This window comes from Diadema setosum, chromosome 18 (genome assembly GCF_964275005.1).
Source record: "Diadema setosum chromosome 18, eeDiaSeto1, whole genome shotgun sequence".
Lineage (NCBI taxonomy): Eukaryota > Metazoa > Echinodermata > Echinoidea > Diadematoida > Diadematidae > Diadema > Diadema setosum.
This window is the reverse complement of record NC_092702.1, coordinates 4,014,721-4,031,048: the sequence shown is the minus strand read 5'-3', so window position 1 is coordinate 4,031,048 and position 16,328 is coordinate 4,014,721. Positions and strand designations below refer to the sequence as shown.

Below are 16,328 nucleotides of genomic sequence, written 5' to 3'. Positions count from 1 at the left end.
ATGATCACACGGTCTCGTGAAAAATTATTAACCTGCAAACATTGTCTCACAGAACCGTTTAGTATGCATGTCAAAGATGTCTAAGTGTATGTTATGTGTGTATAGACTGTGTGTATTTGTGACGCTTTTGTCCTGCAAAATTCGAACACCAAAGTTGTCAAAACAGGTCAGAAATTAAGTTCTCATGCCTGAGTCGAAGTATAATGAAGGGATTATAGCGCGGAACGGGGGGGGGGGGGGGGGGTTGGGGCTGTCCACACTTAATGACTCTTCAAAGAAAAAATAAGAATGAAAGAGACACAAACCCAATGACTTTCCAGGTTTTCACCAAGAAATTCTTCCCATTGACGAGGGGAGGGGGGGGGGGGGGGGACACAGACCCTTGCCCCGAGTAAAACATGAGCATTACACCAAATCCCCCTTCAAATCCACATATAGGCCCCTAAATATAGTAATTGTTCAGTTCCGTAACATTCATGAGTTCGGTCGACGCACTTACTCATAACATTATGTAGGAGAATAGTCATCTTATCGCATACAATAATTATTGATTAAAAGGAATCTAGAACAATACAGGAAATCGTCATTATATATCACAAGGAGAGATCCACTCGGATGGAGCTTCAACAAACAAAAAGATGAAGGACATGCACATTCTCCATTAACATTACCATACTGCATACAATATTCTAGATGGAAAGGGGCAAGTAATGTGCGATAGTTTTATGTTTACTGTCATAGGCAACTTGCTCACTGTACAAATATTACTGCTTTCAGTGCAAGCTCCTGCCATATTGACTACAACTCAGTGATATTTCAAATCGCCTTGAGATATATATCATACACTCAACCAAAAAAGTAAGTTCCCCCTAGCATTTTTGGATATATCTCAAAAAGTATTTTACCGATTTTCATAATTCAAACTGGAATGGATAGGGAATTTTATAACTCATAACATGAATGCATATCATTACCTCCAGATATCATTGTTGCTGTGAAAAAAAAAAATGCATTTTATGTCAAAATGCATGGGAAACAATGCACTTAAGGTTATATGAAGCATATTGTATACATGTCCTATGCAAGTTAGCAAATGAACTTTTTAAATTGTTATGTAATTCTCAGAATTTCTTCAGGTACAATGTGCTTCCCTATTAAACAGATGTTATGCATACTTTTTAAACAATAGGCCTTTTCAATATGAAAATGTTGGTCGAAGCCATGTGCTTTTAATTCCAATTTGGGTTGATCACATTAATGTGCTTATGGCCATTTTGCATCATGCCGTGTCTGCAAAGTTTTGAAAGATGGATAGCTACAGCTTTCCTTGAAGCTGGAGTTCAGGTTAAGGAGGTGGCCAGGAGACTACGGGTTTCGCCCAATGCCATAAGGAAACTTAGAGTAAAGTTTCAGGAATTTGGAGAGGTCAAAGATCTGATTGTTTGATTATCGTTTTGTGTAAAAGTCAATACAAATTACTAAAGTGCAACTTTTGCTTCCACGCACTTTGACATAAAATGCATGGAATAATGATATCTGGTGGCAATGATATGCCATTCATGTTATGAGCAAAGAAATTCCCTATCCATTCCCGTTTGAATTATGAAAATCGGTAAAATACTTTTCGAGATATATCAAAAAATGCTAGGGGGAACTTACTTTTTTTGGTTGAGTGTATATAGTGTATAATTATGTATGTGTATATTCATAAGTGTGCGTATGTACTCTCTCTCTCTCACACACACACACACACACACACACACACACACACTCATCTTATGTAAATAATGTATATATTATTATACACGTATGTATGGTATATGTACATTATATATATATCTTTTATTTCATGTTCACATTAATTTGCTTTATTGATTTACCTCTGCATACTTTTCTTTGCTTGTACAAAATGATTATCGCTGATTTTTGATGATTTTGTATTATTTGGATAGGGAAAATGTATGAAATAGAATGAAATGAAATGTTTTTAGTGTTCACAGCAAATAAAGTAAAGTATCCCTCAAGTTTGGCCCCTTGAAGACGATGGCTGCCAATCAATCAATGTGACTGACAAGGCGATGGGTAAACTCTAGAAACACAAATGTTAAATTGTAAACCGTTTAGCTCTCAATTCATCCGGATTAAGAAGATAATTTGAGCTTGTTTGTGGCGGACGGCAAACAAGATCGTCAAGGGGTCAAGGGGTCAGAGAGGAAATTCGGAAGATTGTGATCGACAACAATGATTCGATATAACGTCCAGGCCAGATACAATTTATGATTGAGAGCCGTGGTACTATATAACTGCAGCAATGTGCGTTTAATCCCTGTTCTAAATTTTGGTTTAAACCCTTGTATAAAGCCACTGATTGCATTTTTTAATTTAAATGGAAAATATCATCATTATGACAAAGAAATATTTCTAGTTGAGACGCCATGAAGAATATGATATAAATAGCTGCCCACGTAAGTTACAGGTGATATTATTATTATTATTATTATTATTATTATTATTATTATTATTATTATTATTATTATTATTATTATTATTACTATTATTATTATTATCCTTATTATTATTATTATTATTATTATTATTATTATTATTATCATTATTATTACTATCATTGTTATTATTATCATTATAATTTTCATCATCATTATTATTATTACCATTATTGGATACCGAGTATTGATTAATCAATATTGTCCGATTTCGTCTGATGTCGAATGAAGGATACAGTGTGGTGTGCAAGTTAATATACCTTGTGCAGTTTCTGCAGCATTATCAAGTTGTAATTAATGAATTCATCGATGGGAACAGGTGTGTCAGATCGATCACATTGTCTTCCGAAAAGATATCAACCCTTCACAGATTTTAAAATTTGCTGCACACACTGTCGCAACACACATACACGCATACATAGAGAAGACACAACATATAGGCCTATACACACACGCGCACATACAACAGTTGTACACAACACAAAGTGAATTAGTGATGAATTATTAACGGAACCGCACGAGTATCGCTGCTTGTGCAAGAAAAGAAATAATAGTGATATAGTGCACAATGCACTCGTCCTTGTTAGGAGAAAAACAATCATAGAGTTTGAGTGATGAGGGTACTTGTGACGTAGACGTAATAGTTTGTCTAAACCCTCGAATTACATGGCGCATAAGAATGAGATTAAACGCCACGCTCGAGAGCTCTGTTTTTTGGCGTCACATTTGGAGACTCTATCGTGTGGCGCCGCAAACATAGTGGTGAACTTCTAAACTGTATAGTCAGTCTATAGATTGCTTGCAAAAACACAGATTTACATGGCTTATGACGTATATCTATAGGGAATATCACGCATCTGATAACAGAATACAATGTACATCAATCCATATAAGTATAGAGCGTGCAAGCTAAACAAAACCACGATATCCGTTCTGGATTGAGTTTGATTAATTTCATTTCATTTCCCCATCCCCAATGAGACAGAATTTTTCATGATGATCATTATTATGTTATCAATACGATATCTGAATATTCTGGTAAATTACTTTCAAATTTCCTTACCATCTTCTCAAGCAGAAGGACCTTAATACCAACAACATAAAGGTCAATGGGGCATCTAATCAGACATAATCATTTTATATCCGATCTTGTAATGCATCTTCATATCCTACATCTGTGTAATCTTAACCATTTTTTATCGCCGTTATGTAACATCAAAAGTTTGCACAAAGCTGTACAGGTCTACTCCTCCAGGCTGACTCGGTTTTGCAGGAAAGACATGAATTTAAACCGTCTCGACAACATCTTTAAGCACATCCTTTTCCGGATTAGGCCTGTCAGTTAGCAAATCAATGCCGGAAACTCTGCTGACAAGGGCGCAAATACGCACCTGAATGATTATCGCGACTGCATACAATCAAGATATCAACAAATACGACGGATGTACTAAATGGGCGTACTTTGCGCTCTGATTGATGAATAGTATTGTGTGACATCAACATTAGGTCTGTTTTCAGTTAGATTTCAGGCGGAGTTTGTACCTATTTCATAATAATACGCGTCAGACTTTAATTTCTAAGTGGAATGTCAATTACATATTATTTTTTTTTCCCAACTGAAGAGTCTGTCTTTGTAACTTCCCGTCTAATCCAGGTTTTTCGTCATTGACAACATCTATTTTATATAATAATGTATTATCGATTCCCTTGGTTATCCTACGTTTATTTTGTAGCATAAAATGTTTATGAAAATGTATAGTTTGATGTGTAGCATGATATGCGCACAAATATGGGGAGAGGGTGGCTGTGGCATAGTGGATAAGACTCCGGACTCCCAAACGGAGCACGGAGTTCGATTCCCGCCCAGTGCTTATACTACCTTGGACGAGATGTTTTTACCCGCAATGTCCCTCTGCATGCAAGTGTATAAATGGGCACCTGGCAACTCTACACAGGGTAACAATAATGGCAGGGCCCTCTGGTAGAGCAGTGGGAACGCTGAAGAGGCTACCCTGGATAAAGAAGATCATATTACTATCATTATCATTATCATTATCATTATCAAATAAGATAGTTCAAAAGCTGATGGGAATGGGTGATTTTTACAGGTTGAAATGGAATAACAAAGCAAAGATAGCTAGAGACAACTATATACTTGGTGCCAACGCCGCCTGTCATTTTTGTACTTTAATTCTGGTCTGCTGACAATCTCGTTAAGCGATCAGGATTGCAAGAACAGAGTGTGATATGATTTTAATTCTAGAATACATTATGAATGATGTTATCATCTGAAAGATCCATCGCACAAACCAGTATATGCGGGTTGCTTTTTTCTAACTGCCCCTTTACAAAATAAAGTGGGCACTTACAGCCACCTAATGTTGCGACGACAACACAATATTTCTACCTCCCAATTACCTTATACCCGATTATTATTGCCAAAAGTGCACGGCGTATAAAATCTGGCGTTCCATAAACACCGCAGCGTAATTGTATGGCGTCCCGCTTGACTAAATATTAAAAATCACTTCAACATCGTCCGTATATGCCTACCCATATCGTCCCGCCATTATCGTTTTCATATTTCGATATTAATACTCCATTCTGCGGGGTGCGTTGAGGTAAAAACAGAGCGGCCAATATGGGTCATTTCCCAAGGCGAGGGTTCCGGTATGCTCTTTATATGTGATTTTCTTTCCGACTTCTGAATCTTGATTAATTCCCGAACCCCAATATTCATTTCGGGCAATGCCGTTTGGTGTTTGATGTAATAAATGAAACTGAAGGTGGTTGGATGGGGGGGGGGGGGGGGGGGGGAGAGAATGAGCCGCGAGGTCTTACGATATACAGGGAGAGCTCCGGGACGCAATTCGCGCATTCATGCACTATGCAACCTTGGCGTTAACTAATATTACTTTATTCATAAGTGGATGAAAAACTGTCGCAAAAAAGTACACATGCTTTCATATCCTGCCCTTTGCCCACAGTTAGAACACATGAATTCCTCCTCGTTACGTCACTGGCGTGTAGTAAGTAATCGGTCGCTGGCGGGTACAGTCACAATGACGTGTTTATTGTTTATGGATTGCAAATATTGGGCATATTGAATCTGATCAATGCTAGTAATTACCGAAAGGCAGAGTTACATGATTCAATTGATCTATTACAAGTCAGTTCATTCGTTGTCGGTTTGTAAGCTCAACAAATTTGACCAACATGAATAATGATCACCCACACGGAAGGTCGACAATATAATACAGTGTAGATTTATATAATCACTTTAGATCTCTATATTATGTTAATTTTGCATGAAAACTATCCGTCAAGAAGCCCTCTTGTATCATTACTTCTATTACTGCTGAGTTTATGCGCTGACTGCAGATAAGTTAAAAGTTAATGATAGTAAGACTGAATGATCCATTGTTACATCTATTACTGGTACCATAAAAATTACACAGACACACGAAAAGTAAAGAAAAAAACTACTTGGTTTGACACTGTCGGTTCGCAAAGATTCTATATCAAGCAAAATCAAATAGGAATCTTGGACCTATTCTGAAGGTAACTGCACTATGTCAGGACATGTTAATAGCGTTTGCTCTGATGTAACTTGTCATTTGAGGAACATACCATATAGGGTCCTTAGGTTTATTGATCAAACCATTCATCATGCTGGAAGGTCACTCATGCTCTCACAAAACTGTCTTAAGACTAGATTATAGTAACTGACTTCTTTCCGCTATTCCCAAGTCTCATGTAAATCGTCGGCAAGTAATGACAACGCCTGTATATAGGGCTGCGCGACTTGCGTATAGAGGTTCGGAAACATTCACTGTTGCTGCATCAAAGTTGTGGAGTAATCTCTCCTTGACCTCTAGTTGATTGATAAAATCTTAGAAAAATCTCTGCAGACGTGTTGATTGAATATGATAAGATAAACAATATTGATCTAAATACAATTTCTAGCTCTGCGCGGTTGCGGGTCATGTAGGCATCATTATGCTGAACTATGTCTATGTAATTTTGTAAGCACTCTGAGCCTTATGGGAAGTGCGTAAGTGGCACTAAAAAGAAGTAGATATATAGAAACCTTGAAGTGTGAGCGCGGTAAGTCTTTGTTTTTGCGGTGAAGACCTTTTTTTTTTTATTTTGCTTGTCAGCTGAAGAAACCCGGAAGTGGCACCAGAAGTTGTGCGGTTCTCGAAGGCCCCCCCCCCCTCTTTTTTTTTTCTTTTTAGCTCATGAAACCCGGAAGTTCCCCCCACCACCACCACCACCACTTTTTGAAAACGTGGCGGCGGCGCGCGGTGATGCTATGTGTATAAAATATTCATACGAGGTATATGACAATGTATAACGCTCATGAACAGTGATGAAGGGTGGTGTGTGAACGTATGGAAATGATTGAAAAAAAAATATATATATATATAGCTCCCCAAAGAGCGAGTTATATAGGGAAAAACAGGATACCAAAGGAACTGCTGCATCGAATGTTTTTAATTTTCACATGAGACAGATATACGTAAAGAGATCCTCATCTACTGAAATATCAAACCTATAGGTTACAGCAACTGAACTTCATTCCATTTCGAGATCCTCTGAAATTAAAGCGGTACAATTTTCTAGAACGGGATCACAAAAGGGGGAGGGAAGTTCACTGGAATTGTGGACTGGGTTTTCATCTGCTTTATTATAGTGATTATTCTTCCTCGACATAAATCCTGACATAATCATGTTGACTTTGAATTAAATTGTACAGTATCAGTTTAAGGCTTTCGCATGTATGATGTATAATATTTAGTTTGGCTCTATGTGGATATCGCGGAAGTGTTGTTGCTGGTACAGGTAAGGATGGTTATTGATGCATTCTTGATATTATTATGATTTACTCTTTTATTTGTTTTATGCATACAAAACACATCTTATGATATTATTCATGCACAAACTACAATATTATGCAATATCTTTCACCGCATTTGCCTTGTGTGTGTATGTGTGGGAAAGCGAGGACTCTCCTGGCTGGTGTGTGTGTGGATGTGTGTGTGTGTGTGTGTAATATCATTCTTCTTTTCTTCAATTCACGATTTTTTCTTATAACTACTGTAGATACTTCACAAAACTTCCGTGCACATTCCTGTGAAAGTTCTAGCTACCTTTCTCATTATATATCTCTCTCTGTCTGTTCAAGTCTCTCTCTTTCTTCCTCTGCACGTAATCATTCTATACAATGCGTGGTTGCCAATAAAACTGAATTGGCGTCAGATGCAATTGAGGCAGCATTTTTTTTTAATATTTTTTTTTTTACAGACTGCTTATATCAAATCAAATATTTACTGTTCTTTTACGTACCCAGCTGCGGGGCTCGAAGCGCCAGCCCAGCCGGCCGAGGTCGCGGCTATCGAGCTACCCGACGGCAGCATCATTAAGGAGGAGTTTCCCGTCGAACAGCAGATAGCCCCCGACGGCTCGCCCCTGCCAAGTAGCAGATTGGACGGCGTGTTGGAGACGCAGCTATCACTGGAGGTATGAATAACACGATGAAACCCCATCATCCCTCAACACACAGACACAAACTAACATTATCAACTTTGTGTTTCAATAGTTAGATAAACTGCTTGAGAAAAAAAAAAGACACAAAGAATATTTACAGGTTCTATGACATTATTTTGCTCATGCAACGATTGCTCCCATGAAATACCTGCACGCTATGCCAAACATAAATTCTACCTGTTCTATGGTACCCACAAAGATAATTATTCCTAACCCTGATTCCTAATCCTCATACCAAAATACAGCTAAAACCCTACCACAATCATAAACCCAAACTCTATCCCGAAGTCTTTGGAGAAAATAAGACTGTCAGAGCGATTGCATGTCGCAGGAGCAAATGTTGTGTCACCACATTTACAACTACGTGCAGTGTGGATGTAAGATTATGCACCTGGTGTATATGCGCAAATTCATCTATCAATGCCGTTGGATACTTGGTAGTCACGTGGTTGCCATTCGAATTTGATAGCTTTTCTTCTGCTATATTACCGTGTGATATCATTGTCTTTTCACTGCTGAAACACCTTTGGAGGATTATTGATTCTCATGCTTATGACCAATCATTGAAGTTCAAGCTGCGGATTTTTTTTTTAAATCTCCCGTAATCCTTAAGACGTCTTTCCACAATAGCAACCCTTTTTATTGTTTGTAAGTTCTCTTCTGTCAATGTCGGAAGTGTAATATATCCAATGTTATCTATCTGATAATCAATTATATAAAGGTCACATGTTATCAATGTGTGACTTCCTTTCTTATCAATGCATATGCCCACCTAGAACAGCCAATCTGCGTCCCTTAGGCGTCTATTTCATGACAGACGATAATATTTAAATGAAATTTAAGAAGATAAATTGTGTATTAATTTTCTCGTATGATTGACAAAACTATTGCTGCTCCTTTATATAGGGAACTAATTTGTCATTTCATATCTCATGCGATCAAAGGCCATGCATATGCGTATTTCTTTGTTTAGGGCAAGTATTTGATTTGTCGTTATGACAGCATAAATACATAACATCACGCCAAATCCTGTTGGAATAACTCTTGCACTCTGTGTGACTTTTGCTAGGCGCAGTTCTATTGACTCTAAACTACAAATTATCTGGTGTATGTTTTGATAGTAAAGTGAAGAGACATAATTGCATATTCTGTGTTCAAAGTTTATTGCGTCATATTTGTTATGAAAAGAAAAAAAAATGAAATGAAAACAAACAGAACAGTGTAAAGGGACGCGAGGTCACAAAAGTTAAAGGGGGATTTATTCTAGTAATATACACGTGGATTCAGTAAACCAAGACAATTAAGTAATAATAAACATGAGTGAAGTTTGAGGAAAATTTTACAAGCCGTTTCTAAATTACTGATTTCTGAAGTTTTATTATAATAATGTATATGCGTTGCCATTGCTGGAGGGCTACAAAAATACGTACTATCATCAGAGATTATGTTACCACGATATACCTCATTTTCTATGAAAAATACACACGTCACGCTTTTGGATAACAGTGAATGAAGTGTTCTTTCATTACAATATAGAAATGACGATGCAGTGTAATAAATGGAATTCTCTCTATATTTTCTTTCTTTGATCGATCCACTAAAATAAAATGAAAATACGCATTGTTATAGCTTTCTTGTCCAGCAATGACTGCATATGGATTGAATCAACTTTGAAAATTCATTATGACTTTTGAATGGATTGTCCGGTTTTCCTCAAACTTCACTGATGCGTTCTTACTTATGTTTCTGCATTCACTCAGTCTACACAGTTGAAGAACTGTCTCCTTTTGAGCATCATACATGTACAGTATATTGTTCTCTCGATATATGTCGATTATTTCTGAATATCTCCAATACGAAGGAAGCTGTTAAGGTTCGCTTAGGTGCAAAAGACGGCAAGCTCAGTAAGAGGATGTGGTCTTTGGAAGATTGATCTAACCTGGCCCTAAAATCAAAGAGTCTTCGAGTTGAATCGGATGTTTTTACCTACTGCCCTCGGTTTTGCGTCAAAAACACTCGACAATTCCACAAAGAGCACACATGGAATAAAGAGCTCTGTTTTTACACAGTCCAGGCAAGACAGAAAGAGAGAGAGAGAGAGAGAGAAATAAAAAAAAAAGGATCGGTCTTTTGTTTGTCTGCTTAATCTGATTGGCAAATGACTCTGTAGACTTTGATTCTATAAACAGCGAATACGGCCCACTCCCATGACCGACATTTTCAAGCTATGGCTATATGAAGAGCCACAACACGATATGGCATGTAACCCTGAATAGAGCCAGTGTTCCAGGCCTGATTTTCAGATATTTATTGCATCAGTTCGATTCATATAAACGTTTGTATCTATATCACACACGAGCAACATAATCCATACCCAGATCTCCTCGCCCACGTAAATACACAACACACACTAAAGGTACAATGTACACGTATACAACATATATATTTTACTGTATACGTTGAAACAAAACAAAACAAAAAAATCATGTGCATCTTGTTAAACTCTGGTATTTTCTTTTTTATTAAAAATCAAAGAGAGCAATGGCAAAACTGAATAATTGTACATTATATCAAAGAAGGGGGATAGCCCTTTCAAAGCCACGTGTAGCTTTTCTCACGATTGCAACGTGATACACATGCAGCAAGTCTATCGATATCTTACCATGACATTCAATTACATTGTCTTTGTCAAAGCGCTTTACAAAAATAAATTCTATAAGCAATGTACTTGAAAACATGAAAATTTCCCATGAAAACTTGAAAATTTCCCATGTTATATTATACATACAGGTTATCACATAAAAAGCCCCGAGACGTTATGAGACTTTTAGCAAGAATGAGCTCTCTGGAGAAACATTGTTTTAAAACACAATACTAAAAATTTGGCTACGACGCTTTAGTATTTTTCATTTAGATGTTCACGTATCGCCAACTAAGAAGCTTGTGCATTTTCCTTAAAAAAGAAAAAAACACTGCCTAATGCATGTTCGTTATAACAGTCATGTATTGCAATTCATAGTACCGAATCGATCACAAATTTTCAAAGCGTAATTCAATTTCAATTCATTTTCGTATTTCTCAATTAGAAATGAATGAAATACTGTATGTCAAAATAGGATCATAAATGTATCCAGCTTTGATGTACACTACAACAAACTTTTACTAACAAAAATGGCGCTCAATTCATATCAGACTTCCAATCGAATCAAAAAAGCAAGCTTGTTTTAAGCAAAGGTCCCAATAGAAGTTTATGTGAGGGACAAGATAAGGAGCACGGATACAATTTAATTTATTACGACCACAAACTAAGAACTATAATACCCCCAACAAATGGGGGCATGTGTGTGTAGTTTGATTCGTACGAAATTTGGAAATCATGTTTATAAAGTCGCCGTATTACTAGCAATATAATTATGAGACAGTATCTTGACGGAATCGTTCCCAGTTTCCATCATTCCAGGACGAAGAGAGTACACGTATTATTGACTAATACACGTGCACGTATATTGTGGCTGCATCCATCGGACAATGTCAAGAAGTTATTGGATAATAAGAATGTCAGATTCGTGTAAATATATGTTTACATGTATTGCTTGTTGACTCGGAGATTTTTCGACGCTGCATACAAATTGTCATTGAATCACATTATGAAACTTGTAAAATAGAGAGTTCAACAAAAACTGACAACACCTTTCCAAATTTTGCGTAGGATCCCTTTGAGAGGTCGTATGCATGTATATGCATACACAGTGTATCCCTTTTGCAAACGTCACGAAATTTTGCATGTTTGAAGAATGTTGTCCTCCAGCACCGCGTAAGAAATCTTACAGCAATACAGCTCAGATTTCGTTTGTTTTCTTGAAGTGAAGAACTAACCCCATGTCACTCGAGTACAATATGTATATAATTACAAAAGTAGGCCCTATAGATGCTCTCCTTGTAAAAGAGAATAACGGTTGGAATTTCATCGGGGCCCGAATAAATTCACTGAAAATCCATAGTATTCCGTTATCCCCTCCATCATAAAGAAACTCTCAAATTTCCAATTTCATTATTCTTAGGAAAGGTCCGAATTACGCTGTACATACCATGTACAACGTACATGTACCTTCCTCCACAATAGACCAGCTTATGAAAGGAATCTAATTTGAAGGGTTGCTAAAAGGACACTGCAATCAGCAGTCTGAGTTGATATATACCACAGTCAGTGTATGGTAGTTTCTTCACACCAACCAATATGAAGTACATGTACTATACACTTATGCTGGAAAATAACATGTCTAAATCCCTAAATCCCACCAACAATCAACATTTCAGAGCATTGTTTGGTTAACTCATAGAAACCAGATATTTGTGGCATGGCGCTGCATCTTCAAATTTTAAGTCTTGTCATTCACTGCCGGCATTTCATTGAGGGATAATTAAAGTTCTTTCATTTGAACCTTATTTTGGCCAGTTATACCGCAATTGCAGTATTTCAACTGCAGAATTAGTACAATCTTCTGCACTGCTAAATTTATGAGTGATACTTCAAATGGCAGCTCATTTTAAGTTACAGACCGTAATCAATGTTTTAGTGTTAGAGTGGGCAATTATTCTGCAAATTTCTTACTGATTTTGAACAGATTCAATGAGATTAACCCGTTCCATCCAGATAACCCGTTCAACGCGTGTTCGAACACTCTTACACATGCGGGTACACGTTCACACACACATCTGTTTACAAATAAATATGGAAACTGTTTCAAAAGAACATATTAAGCAGTTTTAACAGTCTACTTAGTTTCCAGATAGAGAAGCAGTGCAGTTTATCTAAAATACATGTCCTCATTGTAACTACTTGACTTTCATAGCGAGTTCGAGTTCTTTTTCTGTTTGCCTGATGAGAGCATGGTTCATGAAGATTATCCGCCCCGACGGTAGGAAGTGATGAACCACGGCCGCCACCCGGTCCCCTTTCTCCAGCATCTCGCTCGGCGTGCGGACAGCCCTCACATGTTCTTGCAGATTCCTCACCACTATTCGCAGCTGGTTCTCTGCTTGGAGCATATTTTCGTGGGGTTCGCATACCAGCACAAACCCCGCTTTACCAACCCCTATCCAAATGGCTATCTTTTCCGTCTGAAATGGGTCGCCAGCGGCAAGCCGGACCAGGCCCACTTCAGCATCTTGTAGTAAGTCTTCCTGTCCGCTGAGAGCATCACCCTGGATCAGCCGTTCCGACACAGCCTTTTGGAAAGAGTATTCTGATTGGACTTGGCGTGCAACTAGCGCCATTTGTTCCTTACGTACAATACGCAATTCGTCGATAGGTCGACGGCTATTATCACCATCACCTCCTCCATGCCCTTCTGGGTCTGACACATCCTCCAGACCGAATGTGCACGAAAACAGCACGCGACATGTGTCCGGGGGTAGCGTGTGGGTGATGAAGGCGTACACCATGACTGCACCGCTAATTGTTCCCCAGCCAAGAATCAGCCGACAACCACTGCTCCGAGCGTCAGACAATAGATATGTGTGTTTATTCGCACGCTCCGTCGTCCACGGGCCCCCCACCCGTTCAAACCAACGCGAGAGTCAATAGTATGGGACTGTGACGTACTCGCGGACGTGGAGTTCCGTGTTCCTCATTTCTCAGAATGCACACTACATAATGTGGTCTATCATTCCTAATCTCAGTTGTCTGACACTGACGAACGGAAATCTCATCGATTGAAAGCAATTAGTCGTCGGAAATAGCGGAGAAAGGAGTATGGATACACGCAGGCTATCACGAATAGCAAAGATTTACAGCGACAACCATGTCAACACAGCAGCGACACGAAGCATTCCATAGTTAATAGTGCAGAGTGGTGTACGGAACGCAACTGTGATTATTATTATCTTTTTTTCTCCATCAACCAGTGCTGTTTCCCCTGATTCCAAATTGGGACGTGATGGGTTCAGAGCTTAACATGCATGACGTGTTTTGGATTTTTTTCTCTCTCTCCTACGAAATCAGACACTACTCTGTTTTACCATCAAAAAGCAAGGAAGGACTAAAAAAGATCGATTTTTCCCTTGTAGTAATTCCAAATTACGCTCATCTCGTTCGGCACGCAGCACACATTGGAACAAAAGTCAGGGAAACAAGTGAACTCGCAAACATATAAATACGATATATGTATATATTATATATATATGCCACAATATATGTCTCCCCCTGATTTTTTTTTTTTTTTTTTTTGTATCTCACAATCTTTGATCAATCAGTGAATATCTCTAGGACTGGAGTGGCACTTTAAAGGAAGATGAAGAATAATCTCCCTATCCCTCTCCCTCGCTTTCTCTCTCTCTCTCTCTCTCTCCTTAATATGCGGTAGTACAATGTATATGATGAAATAATTATATATAGTATATATATATATATATATATATATATATATATATGAGATGTAAAATATAGGTTTTCCCGGCCAATTTCGCACTTTTGTCAGTCCATTTGATAAAAGGTTCATTCAATTTAGCGAAAATCCTCGTCACTGCACATTCTGTCATTCAAAATTGCAACTTGTTCGTTCAATTTAGCATTTCGGTCAATGAAATTTGCACATGTGCCTTCCGAATTTGTAAAACGGGCATTCAAATTGGCACGTGCTCTTCAGTCATTCAAATTCGCCAGCACTGGCGGAAAGTGGTATTTCAGTCATTCAATTTCGCGTATGGGCAGTCAAATTCCAAATATGTTCATTCAAATTGGCGTAATGTTATTTCTATTTTGAAAAGGTGAGAACCGTGATTTATATGTATTTAAATGTGAATTTTTGTTTCATCCACACACTGTTAAGTATATAGTAAAGGTATCTTTGACCCTAAATAACTCAAGTTTGTTGTTCTGTTTGTTGTTCTTTCATACATGTTATCAGAACTATGCATGCCATGCTTGCACCAGTTATACCATAGATTCACTTCACTTTCTTATGTCCAGTCATGGCAGCACGAGTTAGTACAGGCGTATCACTCAAGAAGACGGGGAAAGAATCATAGAAGCATTTGAGGGTAATATCCTTGACAAATTGATGGCTAGAGCTGATCCAAGAACTTTTATTTATTCCTAATGATAATTAACGTAATCTAGCACCACCAAATGAAAATAATGAAACATGCAGATGAAAGAAATAATCACGATGTAAATTGAAACCTCCTTTTCCCAATTATTGACAAAACAAACTTAAGATCAATGTATCTGTGAATGGAATAATGCTATCGGACATTATAAACACATACACATATTTTGAAAGTACTGTTGCAAAGGTGATATCAGATTAAAAGCATAAACGTGTCTGCTAAATTGACTGCAGTAAATGCGAAATTGGATGCTCAAGAATGAATTCGAATGAACGAGCGCAGCGTGTACGTGATCACGTGACTATATCGTGCTAAATTGAATGAACGATTTGCGAAATGGTGCTTGTCTTACGAATTTGAACTGAAAAAGTGCTGATTCGAATGATGTAATAGGTAATTTGAATGCTCTAAAATGAATTTGAATGAAAAGATTATAAAATTGAAATACCGAACATGCCGTCTAGGCTAAATTGTGCTAAATTGAATGCACCAATTAGGAATTGGACTGAAAAAAAGTGCGAAATTGGCCGGGAAAACCTATAATATAATAATAAATGTATAGGCCTAATGCATATTTTTTAATCTATTGACTCATAAGTGTATACATAATTACATCATTACACTAATGAGGCCTCCATCCATTTCAAGCTTAATCGCTTACGATGGTGGTCTCCTGCATTCAATGATCTCTGTTGTTTACCGAAAAATACTGTATATATTTTATTTTGTTTCTGTGTATCTACATTGCTCAATGCAATCACCTATGTGTATGTATTTGTGTACTGTTATCGATTTATTTCACTGCCCTTGCTATTCTTTGTCTTTGTACTTTTTGAAATTTGTATTCAAATTGTATTTGACTGAATGCAGAAATAAAAACAAACAAACACATTAATGAAAGCATACTACTTGCAATGGATATCAAAAAGAGAAGGCTGATTATACAGCTCCTGATGTTAAACGCTGTTTTCACTCCAGCTGAAGGCAAAGACATAGAGAAACCAGGTTTATCATGCACCGGTATTGAGCTGCTTCTAATGATGTACAATTGGTAACAAAGCAAAGACACGCCCGCGCGTAATGCCTAATAACGTAGTAAACGAGATACGAGACGCAATAAGAATACCTCCCACATTGTTCCACGAGATGGGGAGCGGAACTGCT

The 16,328-nt window shown here is 37.7% G+C and overlaps 2 protein-coding genes across 2 annotated transcripts in view; one reads left to right on the top strand and one right to left on the bottom strand.

The window, feature by feature from the left end:
* The window catches only part of LOC140241933 (uncharacterized), a 52,668-nt gene that overhangs the window by 29,638 nt on the left and 6,702 nt on the right, over positions 1-16,328 (top strand). The window contains exon 3 of the mRNA XM_072321680.1: positions 7,858-8,027. Coding sequence (XP_072177781.1) covers positions 7,858-8,027 — 170 coding nt within the window. The remainder of the gene's footprint in view (positions 1-7,857; positions 8,028-16,328) is intronic.
* Positions 10,547-13,856, bottom strand: LOC140241653 (AP-5 complex subunit sigma-1-like). Its single transcript, XM_072321396.1, has one exon. The coding sequence runs from the start codon at positions 13,497-13,499 to the stop codon at positions 12,891-12,893; it is 609 nt and encodes a 202-aa protein (XP_072177497.1). The 5' UTR covers positions 13,500-13,856; the 3' UTR covers positions 10,547-12,890.